Source organism: Notothenia coriiceps, unplaced genomic scaffold (genome assembly GCF_000735185.1).
Source record: "Notothenia coriiceps isolate Sejong01 unplaced genomic scaffold, NC01 NC01_scaffold00026424, whole genome shotgun sequence".
Taxonomy (NCBI): domain Eukaryota; kingdom Metazoa; phylum Chordata; class Actinopteri; order Perciformes; family Nototheniidae; genus Notothenia; species Notothenia coriiceps.
Window position 1 is genome coordinate 3,039,884 of NW_011359125.1, and position 13,633 is coordinate 3,053,516.

Below are 13,633 nucleotides of genomic sequence, written 5' to 3' on the forward strand. Positions count from 1 at the left end.
ATAAATTACCTTGAGGGCCGTACCAAATGGTCTCGCGGGCCGTATACGGCCCGGGGGCCGCAGGTTCCCCATCCCTGGTTTAATAGATAATGACCCCCAACGTAGCTACTCATAAAACTCATAACCTGACCTGTGGTAGTGCAAGATATATCTGAGAGATGATGAGCAGGCTAACAAGCAGAAACAAACCTTTTTTGATATGAAAGCATGTGTATCGGAATAACCTATAATCACTTAGCCTTCTTGTGATTTATCCAAATGTCACCTCTTAAGATTCTCTCTTATGGTTATCGGATATCTGATGTTTTAAATATTTAAAACATGTGTCAGTAAACTTTAATTAATGGTCCCAAACAAAAGGCAGTTGTCTGTATCTGTGGAATAAAAAAGGGCCCTAAGCCAACACTAGATTCAACCAACTCTGCTATGATTAAGAACATGATTAATAACGATCATAAATAACATATATGACAAATGCTGTTGTAAATTGATATGGTTGTAATATTTTTAGTAATAAGAAAAGGTCCTCGGCGTCAACCTTTCATTATAACTTTGAAGAATTTGGAATTGAAAGAAACATGCTTTTGTATCCAAGGTAAGAAATACTACAATGCTGCTTCTGCCATGAAGGGGACTCACCCATCCCGGGGATGCAGTCACGGCCTGCTATGAAGAGTTTGTAGCCGCAGGCCTTTTCCAACACTTCGGGTAGTGTGTGAAGGACAAACGCCTCCACTTCATTGCTGAATCCCTCTGTGTTGGGCTGAGAGCACGCCACATATGCGTCATACAGCTTCCCATCCGAATCTGACTCAGGAACAAAGAAGAAGAGCTCATTAAAGGTTGTTTTTGTGGCCGTTCAGTATTCACAGGTTGCTTTATTCAAGTCAGATTCAGCCGTGCTGTCTCTTGTTATATGCACATTTTATTAATAATTTGATTCTTACATTTAAGGCAGATTTTGAGGTGATGACCGATGTGCTTTGAGCTTTTTGATTCTTTACAAAATGAGTTAGTGTTTCAACAACATCATTTGATTCAAGAAAAGGTGTAAAGAAAGAAGAATTGGACAGTATGACGATATCAGGTAACCTGCACACATCTGCTGTAAATATTACCTGTATTTGTATAGAAGACTGGAAACATCCTCCGAAAGCAGAGCACAATGTTGACTTTAAAAAGGTAGTAGAGGATGACGGAGACGATAAAGAGAACCGCCACATTTCCAAGAATCATTCCAATGGGAAGTCTCATGTCTGGATCTGTATGAACATCAAACATATCAAAAAAAATAATTCGATTTAGAGAGTTATAGGATCACACACCTAAAGGCAGGGCAAATGTATAGTATATAGCCCCTATCAACACAAGGCTATTCAAAGTGCTTTGCAAACATTTAAAAAAAAATAAAAGATTGTATTTAAAAGTGAATAATAAAATAAACATGCAACAAGATTACATATAAAATACATGAGTACAAGTTACAGTGCAGTGTAAGATATGAAAAGTTCAATCAAAAGCAGCGGCAGAGAAAGAAAGTCTTCAGCCTGGATTTAAAAGTAGTAAGAGTTGCAGCGGACGTGCAGCTCTCTGGGAGTTTGTTCCAGATATTTGGAGCATAATAACTGAACTTCTCGATGTTTAGTTCTGACTCTGGGGAAAGAGAGCAGACTCTTCTTCTGTGTGGTTTATAATGTAGCTCATACTCTCATTCAGTATCTCAAAAACGTTCCGCTCAATGAGGATCCTCCTTCTGGTTCTGGCTAACCATTTCCTCTGTGTTCTTTGCTGGGTTTCCTACAGTAAGCTGCCTTCACATGATTTTCGAGGTTTGCATCTTTCTCACCACGAGGTAGAGCGCAGAGCTTTGTGGTGGAAACAGCGAGTTAGTTTCCGTTCTATAGTTACCTGCCCTGCTTGCCTTTGCGCAGCGCTCGGTGGCATTTTCAAGCGTAAGTAGGAACAACTAAAATAACTGCTGGTCATGTAAAGGTAGCAATAGTCTGACAGTAAACTACATTTACCAGCTTTAGTGTGTGTGTCTGCAGAGGTCCTCAAGTGTGGAATGAGATTGGTAACTCTATAAAAAATGTCTTTATCTTCGTCTGTCTTTTAAAACGCGCTTAAGGCAACCTTTGTCATAGATTGAATACGCTGAATGGCTGTGGACTTCAACAGAAATGTAGTTTGGGATTTGTTTTTGGGTTGTAATGTTTCGGGAAACTCTCAATTCCTTTCGTTCTAATAATAATGGGTAATGTTGTGAATCGAGTGGCCTGTGTTCGTCGTCCATAACATACGCCTGCCCATACCATAACCCCACCACCACCATGGGCCAACACCATATACCCTAACCCTAATCCTAACCCTCACACCAGATACTGACTGGTTTTCGGACCCCCCCAGACCCCCCAATAAAGCAAAAATGCACGTTTCAGAGTGGCCTTTTATTGTGGCCACCCTAAGGCACACCTGTGCAATAATCATGCTGTCTAATCAGCATCTTGATATGCCACACCTGTGAGGTGGGATGGATTATCTCGGCAAAGGAGAAGTGCTCACTATCACAGATTTCTTTTGTGAACAATATTTAAGAGAAATGGTTATTTTGTGTATATAGAAAATGTTTTAGATCTTTGAGTTCATCTCATGAAAAATGGGAGCAAAAACAAAATTGTTGCGTTTATATTTTTGTTCAGTGTAGTTTACGATATAAAAAGTGTGCAAACGTATTTAGTATCATATCCATTTGAACACGATTAATTGGGGGGTGAACCTAACATCCTCTAGGTGGGTCCCGGGGCATGCTCCCCCGGTAACATTTTGAAGTTAAATGCATCAAACTGGTGCACTTTGAGGCCAAACTTAAGGACTAGATCTATGGATACAGATCTCAACAACACCCATGTGAAACAGAACTGTAAAAAGATTTACTTTTTCTTTATGCATATTTTACTAATCACTCCCCTTTTAAACTGTATTCTTGATTTACTGTCCTATAGTATGAATTGGAATTATTTCATACCTGTTTTGATTTATTCTCTTATTATATTTCAACTATAAAGATCATATAAAGGTGTGCCTTGCAAATACTTGTTTACATAAATAGTGACCTAAAGGTTTGAGACTGAGATAACTAAAGGTAACTATCGAAACCCCAGAGAGTCCTGTACCTCACTGACCTGTAGATATCTCTCTCAGTCTGACAGGAGAGGGCTCTCCTCCACCTTGTTGTAGAAACAGCTTCTTATATCCGTTGGCGCAGCTAGCTAACCAGATGCTAACAACAACAATCCCCGGTACCGGTGCGCGCTCTCTCTCTCTCTCTCTCTCTCTCTCTCTCTCTCTCTCTCTCTCTCTCTCGCTCAGTCACACGTAATGCGCTCGTGCCACACACAAGAGCCGAGCTTGAATGACACACAGAGACCCAGAAGTACTTGTACTTTACTGTATCCTATTATTTTCAATGGCTTTATTGTATGATTAGTATGACAGATGAAGACACAGCCACGCAAAAAACGCTGCATGTGTACAGCTCTTGATGTGTACTGCAATTTTTAAAGTGGTGAAAATGTTCTACTGGTGTCCGCAGTACGTCTCATGATTGTACATTTTGTTTTTATTTAACTTGTGAATAAATGATGATGATATCTAAGGGTCTTACTTTTTTACCTTTTGGTTGGATCATACAAAAAATAGGAGATGTCAACACACGTGCCCTGACAGCCCACAAAGAATGAAAAAAACGACAGAGGTTTAAACATGCTGGGTTTTGACCTGTTGGCAGCAGAGTAAAGTAGCCCTGAGAGCCTCCTCTGGCACTGGACGCACGACAAGTGTAGTTGATGTTGTAATCCTTCTCCTGTAGCTTAGAAATCGTCAGCGTACGCTCCATCAGCACACCCTCAACAGGAACAGTCTCGCTCCTAGTCCTGGGGGGCACAGAAAGGTTATAAAATGTAATGGTAATGTGCTTAATTAGAGAAAGTTTATCAGTAGAAGGCACATTGTTAAATCAATTGGAGTAACTACATGCAATCAGAACAGTTTGCATGTCAAAAAGAACTAATACTTCCCTGGGAATATGTCCGTATAAAGTTAAGATTAAGATTTTTCTTCTGGGGTTGGAAATCTTAAAATAGAGGGATTTATGCAATGTTAGGGATTGGGATTCAGGATACCAGTATTTAAGTAGTTTTGACCAATATAATTCCATGATTCTTGATAGCAGATGGAAATGTCCTACGTATGTACTTCAAAAAACGCTCCTTTATTTTGCATACTGGTTTTGTTAAAAAAAGAGAATCTCTTCAATCAAATATAATTTTAGTTTCAACATGGTCTTGTTTTTCAGAATGTTGCAAAAAAATAAGGTGCTTCCCCTGGAGGCGTAAATATTGTATTTATCAATTCAATTTCCTGTAAACTCTGAACAAACTTGTAGTAAGTTAAAAACCCGAGTACCAACAACTTTCAAAATGTTTGAATCAGACCTGAGTCAGTTGTCTCATTACAACCGTGGACTTCATTATAGTTTTCACTTGTACCATAAAAGCAGTCAAATAAACAAAACAAATAAAAGGAAAGGTAAGGGTGCTCACAGTTTTTCTGATGTGTAGACACGTTCGGAGGGGTTTGTTTCCATAATTAAAACTCTTTGGACCGACCAAAAAAAATCCGCCGAAGGCTTCCCGACACAAGGCACAAACACCTTGCACAGTTGGCTGAAAGTTGACCCTAAACACAGGCACAAACAATAAAACAAGTCAAAAAAAGTTTCTGTATCCATAAACCCCTACATTTAAAATCTGTGAAATAGTTTTGTGCAAGGTTCCTGAGCTGCTTTTATACCAAAGATAGTCCTGAGTTTGTTACAGGTGCCATTGAAAAGATGAAATCCAGTCTAAGTCATAGTTATTTTAACGCCACAGCTTTGCTCCTTAGTTGTAAATAATACAATGAATCAGGATTATAGAACTCAAATCATTTGATTTTCTGATATAAAGTAAGGTTAACGCAGCGTCCACACGGCGGCGTGCGTTGAAGCTTGCAGTTGAGCTTGTCTGAAACTCGACCAACATCCAATCACATGAATCTCCCGCCCCGGACACTCAAGCACGCGGTTTGATTGGCTAGCTAGAGCTTGTACTGGCATATGATTTGATTGGCTGACGCTTCCTCCGAAGCTTCAAAAGTTGAACATTGCTCAACTTTTGAAGCGAAGCAACGCTCCCACAATGCAGTTCCGCAAAGTGTGACGTCACTAGGGATGTCCCGATCACCTTTTTTTGCTCCCGATCCGATTCCGATCATTTGAAATCAAATGATCGGAATCGGATCGGGAGCAAAAAAAGGTGATCGGGACATCCCTAGTGACGTCACACTTTGCGGAACTGCATTGTGGGAGCGTTGCTTCGCTTNGGCCCGCGACACCATTTAGTTTGACACCCCTGCCTTAAATGGATAACAAAGAAAGGCTAATTACTCTTTGGTATTATTGCATGTACAGTATTTTTCTGTAAATAGATAACCTAAAGCTCCGTCATGTTGTCTGTCTTTTCAGCAAAGTACTCTTTGGCCCCACAAGTGCGCCAACCAGCCGGTGAGATAATCAAGGCACCGATAGGTAGGTCCTTTCTTGCTAAGTATTTTGAGAAAGATGGGGTTTTAAGGGTCAAAAATTTGAATGGTTGAAAATGACTGAGGCTGCATTCATATCAACGTTTGCATTGCACAGCTTTACAAAAAGTAATTTTGGGTAGATTCATTGGTTAGCCTATTATTTAACTGTTACGGCCCGTCCACACGGCGGCCTGCGTTGAAGCTTCAACTTTGAATGGGGTGACGTCACACTTTGCCGAACTGCATTGTGGGATCGTGTGCTCGCTCTTCAAAAGCTTTGAAGCAATGTTCAACTTTGAGCCCTTCGGAGTGAAGTGCTCTATGTGTGAAATGTCAGTTATGGCGCCTCTCAGTCAACAAGCTTCTGTAGTTACCTAGCTAGATNGACTACGGTCTGGGAGCCGACAGGAAAGTTCAACACACAAGATGGCCAGTCCGCCCCTTTGTAGCATATTATTTTGATAACAGATGAACAGATCGCCACTGGACTTTCAACTAAATACACAGCCACGCAAAAACTGCAGCATTTGTACAGCTCCTTATGGGTACTGCAATTAGTGAAGTGCTTTCCTCCGTGGTGAAACGATCAGCACTGCACCACGGAGGAAAGCGGCAGAAAGTCAACTGGAGATAAAGAGAGCAGGGCTGCGTTGCGTGCATGGCTTCCTTCTGCAGGTAACGAGGGCGGCGGTCTCGGTCAGGATCCAAAAATACAATTTAAATATTTTGCACACTTATTCCACTTATTCCTAGTGTGCCAAACATGCACTGCTTTTTCCTCATGATACGATCTTTAATGATGTGATGTGACACTGTGTCCTCGACTGCACCCATGGCATTCCTCAGCGTATCTACTTTATTTGTAAAATAATCATTAAAATGATTTGCAATATCTGCTGGCTTGGTAATGAATTTACCCTCGGTTTCTATAAAGGAAGGATGCATGTTTGAGTTCCTCCCCATTATGTTATTCAATATTTTCCATAATTTCTTTCCATCATTCGTAGAATCACTGATTTCCTGCATGTAGTATTCCCTCTTTCTCCATTTATTCAATTTGGTTACCGCATTTCTTAGTTTACAGTAATGTTGTTTGTCACAGAGAACCTGTTCTGTCTGCAGTTTTTTTAGCATCATCTCGTTGGACCATTAAACTTCTCATCTCGTCATTCAATGTTCAATTATGTTTTATATAGTCTCAGATCTCTAGTAAAGAGTCATTTGAGAGCACAGTGGGACTCACCTTGTTCGAATCCTGTACAGATCCCAGATAGCCCGAGGAAAAACAGAAGGCATCCTAGGGTTGACCACCGGCCCATGGCTGGAAAACAGATCAACAACAGTTAGAGATGAGCGTTTACAACCAGCCTTAGTCAAAGTGCTACTAGAGGAATAGCCTGTAATCCTGGCAAACAGCCAACAACTTACTGGACCTCTTCTGTCCGGTGACACTGACCGGTCACGAGGGAATGTAAATGTAATTTTTTCTTTTTTCTTAAAGCCAAACTTTAATTCCCCTTATATTTCTTCTCTTCCTCTCTAAAGCAACTTTTGCTTCACTCTATGTATACTTTTATGACTGCTTCCTATATTTTTCAAAAGCATTTTACGTAATTGTACAAAGTATAAACAGATATTAAACATCTTTAATTGTCTAACCCCTCTTCTCTCTCACCATCCCTCTACCTCACTTGTACAAACAGTTGTGACAAATGTTTTAGTATTATATCTAGTGAGTCATTTGTTCAAAAACCTCTGCGTAACGCTTTGGAAGGAGTCCATGCATTCCTGAAAATCATCTTACGCAATCCAGCGTTCCTACTCAGCCTCACGTGACATCTGTGAATGAACCCTCATAGAAAACTGGTGCCCTGTCTCTACTTATAACCATATAATTAATGTGCCAAGTCGAGTGAGTTTTTGGCATGACTTCATTTCTAGGTGGCTCATGTGGGACTAACATTACTCATCACGTTAAATGGTGACTTACCACAAGTATGTCTTTCTCTGAGAGCATGTCTCAACATTTTTAATTTGTGCTTTGGTTGGTTAAACAATGCGTAGGTCAAAGCATATTTGTGGTTACAGAAGCTTGTTCATGTGGCTAACTTGTAAAAGAAAGAACTTCTGATATATCGACATAACAAAAACATTACATTGTTAGTTTTCCAGAGAAAAATGCATTGTAATTTTAATTTCCCTCAACCAACGCTCTCACTTTTGATTGTTTTGATAAATGACCAGTACCGTTGTCTATCGAGTCACCTCCCTGGACTGTAATTAAAGCACGTGACTAAAGCTGGAAACATGTGTTTGGACTGACTCAGTTCCACAGAACTTGTGTAGCTTTCCCCTTGGATCAAATCAAAGCCAAGTTTTACATCCAAGTTTCTCATCCCTATCCACAATTTCATGCATTTTTTCAATCAAGTTATGGTTTTGAAACCTGTTCCAAAACTTATAGAAAACCTACTCAGCCCCTGAGGTGAAGGATGTAGAGTTATTCCAATTTAATCACAAAGGGAATGGTGTCCACAAATGCAGTTAACCTTTATCAGACCCAACCAAAACAAAGATAAGCATGATGATTTGGATGCAGGATGATGTGTCATGTTTCCACACTCTGGTTCAAAACAGTCTGATTAGAGAATCATGTTGAGAAACCTTTAGGAGATTCATAACAATCCCTTTCATATTGTGCAACAGCATTGAGTTTGAGCTTGGTGCACCTCATTCAGCTTCATAGTCTTATCTGACAGAAACTGATCTAATCTTACCACGCTTTTCACCACATGCATTTACAATATCAAATCAAACGTGTTTCCACTACAAGTGTATCTCACTGATCTTTACAATATAGGGCGTTTTCAAGGGCTCAACTGAGGTTTAAGATGGTCTACTCCCTGCTTCGGCCTTAAACATGTATTCTTGCAAAGAAACATACAGAAGCAAGAAGCTTATAAAAGGGTAAAATATGGAGAGACAAAAGTCTTACATTTTGATTACAGATATGGAATTTGGCAAATATAAGTTAAAGGTCCTCTATTATACTTTTTTTCATCAATATATTATAGGTCTCAGATATATACAAAACATGGCTCCAAACACCAAACAGACAGCATCCCATAATCCCCTCTGTTTCAGCCCTGTTTCAAAAGTGCTGATTCTCTGTCTGTTACATAAAGTGGCCAAAATCTGATCAGCTCATTTTCAGACAGGTTTTTATAGAAATGGATCAGGACAAAAAGAGAGAGAATCTTTTTTCCTGAAACGTTCAGAATCTCTTTACACAGAGGGGACACATGGTGATGTAGAAGAGACATGAAGAAGAGGGGACACATGTTGATGTAGAAGAGACATGAAGAAGAGGGGACACATGTTGATGTAGAAGAGACATGAAGAAGAGGGGACACATGTTGATGTAGAAGAGACATGAAGAAGAGGGGACACATGTTGATGTAGAAGAGACATGGAAGAAGAGGGGACACATGTTGATGTAGAAGAGACATGGAGAAGAGGGGACACATGTTGATGTAGAAGAGACATGAAGAAGAGGGGACACATGTTGATGTAGAAGAGACATGAAGAAGAGGGGACACATGTTGATGTAGAAGAGACATGAAGAAGAGGGGACACATGTTGATGTAGAAGAGACATGAAGAAGAGGGGACACATGTTGATGTAGAAGAGACATGAAGAAGAGGGGACACATGTTGATGTAGAAGAGACATGAAGAAGAGGGGACACATGTTGATGTAGAAGAGACATGAAGAAGAGGGGACACATGTTGATATAGAAGAGACATGAAGAAGTGGATTTTGCATAATAGGTGACCTTTAAAGCTTGGAGGTTATACGTTTTTTTTGAGAAGGCACAGACTTCATCTTCTGCTTCTGTATGTTGTTTCTGGTTCTCGAGTCTCAGAGCGTTTAGGAAGCGTAGTTGTGCTCTGGGACAAGCCCGGGCAGAGAGGAGCGTGGGAAGAGATGTGCAGGTTCAGGCTGTGGTGAATGTGGAATTCACACAAGATGAGGCTGAGAAAAACGGATATGACTGAGCACAGAAACGTTTAGGGAGGGCTGAAGGTGTTGGCGGTGGGTTGAGCAGTGATTTAGACACTGTCGGGCTGACAGTTTGATGATTATATAACACCTGCTTTCTCAGTTCATTCACACTTGGTAAAAACACTGTACACTGAAAAAATGTTGACCTTTAAATAAATGTGTTATGTCAACACATTTCACACAACTGTATTGGGTTAGTTGAAAGCAATAATATTAACTTGAACCTACTTTTTTAAATTTAAACTAATAGTATTGCTTTCAACTAACCTAATACAGTTATGTGAAATCTGTTGACAGAATACATTTAATTAAAGTCAACGTTTCAGTGTATAAACATCTTTTCATTTTCGCCCATCTTAACTTAACCCTCACATATTAATGGTAACGTGGTGGAAAGTAACTAAGTACATTTACTCAAGTAATGTACTTATTTACACATTTCAGGTACTTGTACTTTACTTTAGTAATTTCTATGTGCCACTTCATACTTCTACTCCACTACAATTCAAGGGGTTGAAACTTTTTACAACATAATACTACATATTTTATAGCTTTAGTTACTTTATAAATCCAGATTTTTACACACAAACTTATGAAGAACTTTTAAAAAAAAAATTGTTCCTTTCTGCAATATGTACTTTTACTTCTTTCACTTTAAGTACATTATCCTGGTCATAGTTAACACTTAAGTAAATTTACAAAAAAAGTACTGGTATTTTAACAGTGTAGTATTATTACTTTGACTAAAGTCTGCACTCGACTGCAGACAACAGCCAGACAGCCAATGGAAATATGCTTCCTGGCAGGAAACTGTTGAAAGAGAAAGAGGTTGCCCCTGCCAAAATGTTTGCCTTTTTATATCCATGCTTGCTTTTTTAGCCTTCAGGCTAAGAACACTGACATTGCTTCTCAGACTAAATCATTCAAGTCGTGCAACCACTTCTATTATTGTAAGAACTCACGGCCATCATATCAAGGACTGTAATCCTCTATCAGCTTTTAATCAACAGGTCGGATCTTCTGAAGGCCTGTAATGGTTTGTCTTCAGAAAATCTAAGATCCAGGTTGAAGCTGTTTTACCTCCAGACAGAACAAAGTTTAATCCTCACAGAGACCCTCATTGAAGTCCTCCTTTTCAACTTGTAAAGCCAGAAAGTTCTAGAGGCTTATCGGACATCAAAACAATGCACTATGGGAGGATGTCATGGCGCCAAACAATGTGTTGTCTACCAATTCGCTGGTAATGGCAGAATTACGGCATTCACGATACAAAGTAATCATCGCTTAGTTGAGTTGGCTCTTTGTTCTAGAACAGTGCTTCTCAAAGTGTGGTCCGCGGACCGCTGGTGGTCCGGTAGCGCCCCCTAGTGGTCCGTGAGCATATTGGTAACATTTCACATTTTAAATAAATAAATAAATTTCAGTTTTCCGCACTCTCGCGGGAATATCTCCGCAATGGAGCGAGGTTAACTTTTGATTACATGATATAGCCCAGCGCAACACCTTCATCACACATGTTGCCACTTGTTTGTACCATTTTCAGGCAATTTGTAATCTGTTCTAGAAAAACGATGTGTTTTTTTATATTTGTGGAGTTAAGTGGTCCGCGAGTGTTTAAAAAAACACTCGCGGACCACTTAACTCCACAAATATAAAAAAACACATCGTTTTTCTAGAACAGATTACAAATTGCCTGAAAATGGTACAAACAAGTGGCAACNCGGGCCGTATATGGCCCGCGGGCCTTAGTTTGCCCATGCCTGACCGAACTCCACAAATATCAAAAAACACATCGTTTTTCTAGAACAGATTACAAATCGCCTGAAAATGGTACAAACAAGTGGCAACATGTGTGACGAAGGTCTTGTGCTGGGCTATATCATGCAATCGAAAGTGAAAGTTAACCTCGCTCCATTACGGAGATATTACCCCCAAGAGTACGGAAAACTGAAATGTATTTATTTATTTCAAATGTGATATTTTACTAATATACTCACGAACCACTAGGGGGTGCTCACGGCAACGCCACATGCACGATTTACCCTCCGCGGGTCCCTCAACTGTTAACACCTTGTGGTGGAACCGCGGGGTCGCTCCCTTAAATAAGTGTGTCTTGGACCGAACAAGGTTTTGGGACGGACGGAAGTCACCTGGTGAGTGGGGCTAATGGACGTTTTTTCCCGCAGCACACACACAACGACACACACACACAAACACACACCACACCACACACACACGACACAGCTACAAGTGTACCGAGTCGTCCACGACACACCACCACCACCACACACACACACAACCACAACCACACACCACACCACCACACACACCAGCCACACACGACCACCAACACACACACACCACAACACCACAACACACCACACACACACCACCGACGGACACACACCACACACAACACGACACACAACCCACACCACCACACGCGGCCGCACGCCGTCCTTTCTATAAGGAAAAAACCGACCCTGCCGTTTGGTTTTCGCCAGTGCAGACCGTTACTATACCTCGGTTAAAAATGCCGACGGAAGAGGTTGGAGTTTTTGAAACAAGGAAAAACGAACGATGACAAAGGAGAGACGGTAAGTCGTAAAAACTTTATTCAAATTTTCTATTCGTTAAGGTCGGGAAGTCACATTTGAATTTTAGAATGAGCTACTCTAGCCGGAAAGAACTTACGTAGAAAGAAGAAAGAACGGGGTAAAACGGAGGGACGTAACCGAAAAAAGAACACAGGGTTTAGGGGAACGACTGCTCCTAAAGACCCTACCTTATGGTTCATGAGACCGCCAGGTTATGACACACACACACACACACACACACACACCACCGTGCACTCTTTCTTTCTCATTGGACATCCCTTTTTTTTTGCCTTATTCACACCTGTACCAAACTCAATAGTTATAATACCCATGACACTTACCCTTGTACTTCGGTTCCTCGTAAGGTAAGAGAGAGACAAACAGAGAAGAAGAAAGAGTAAGACAGACATACAAGAGTGAGCAAGACAACATATACCCTCCAATCGACCTCAGGTGGTTACGGGAGTCAGTGCGTGGAGTCAGTGGCTGGGTGTGTGTTGTGTGTGTGTGTGGTCTGTGTGTGTGTGTGTGTGTGTGTGTCCGTCGTGTGTGTGTGTGTGGTGTGTGTGGTGTGTGTGTGTGTGTGGTGTGTGTGTGTGTGGTTGTGTGGTTGCTGGTGTGTGTACGTCCCCACAACGTCCGTCAGTCCGTCAACTAGTAAGTCACGAGTACGTCTCGGGGTGAGTGCGGGTTTCGACAACGTCCCATACCTCTTGTATAGACTCTGTTGCGACCTTTACTAAGTACTAAAGTGTGAGTGGATGGGATAAGTGTGTAATAAGTGGAGGGACATGTATCGTGGTTGTTCTGTGTGTCGTCTCACCTGTTAGTCAAAAGAAAGGACCTAGACAGTGTACGAGCCATAGGTGCTGTTGGAAGTCGTCTTGTTTTGTCTGGATACACTACACATACACCGCACGGTGAACTAGACGGGCACACGGGACAAAAAGAGACCGGAGTGGGAAGAGGTAGGGTGGGCAGAGTAGTGACGGCTAATGGTTACATTTGTTTCGGTCCCATAATCCAGGAAGTTTCCGTCTGCGAGCGCGACGGACGAACCTCCACTGGCATGACTATTCTGCTCCCTCTCTGTCCTCCTTCCTACCTATCTTTTTCTCTATTTCCTCGCAAAGCACGCTATTCTCGTCTTTACCCTCCTGCTTATTAAAACTGAGGTTCGATCATACCTACCTTTGCTGCTCTTTTTTCTTTATCCAGAATGTTCTACACGCAGGAGAAGTGTCGGAGTGTAGCCGAGTAGAGGAGGGTAACAACTCATCCCTTTATTAATGTCTCCAACGACGGAAATGCTCGTCAGCGAAGAGTTTCACAACAGGCGGCTCGGGTGTG

The 13,633-nt window shown here is 41.2% G+C and overlaps 1 protein-coding gene across 1 annotated transcript in view; it reads right to left on the reverse strand.

Moving 5' to 3' along the window:
- Positions 1-13,633, reverse strand: part of LOC104957159 (interleukin-1 receptor-like 2) — a 21,815-nt gene that overhangs the window by 3,190 nt on the left and 4,992 nt on the right. The window contains 4 exon segments of the mRNA XM_010784770.1: positions 640-807; positions 1,119-1,262; positions 3,778-3,932; positions 4,602-4,737. Of these exon segments, the coding sequence (XP_010783072.1) occupies positions 640-807; positions 1,119-1,262; positions 3,778-3,932; positions 4,602-4,737 (603 nt within the window).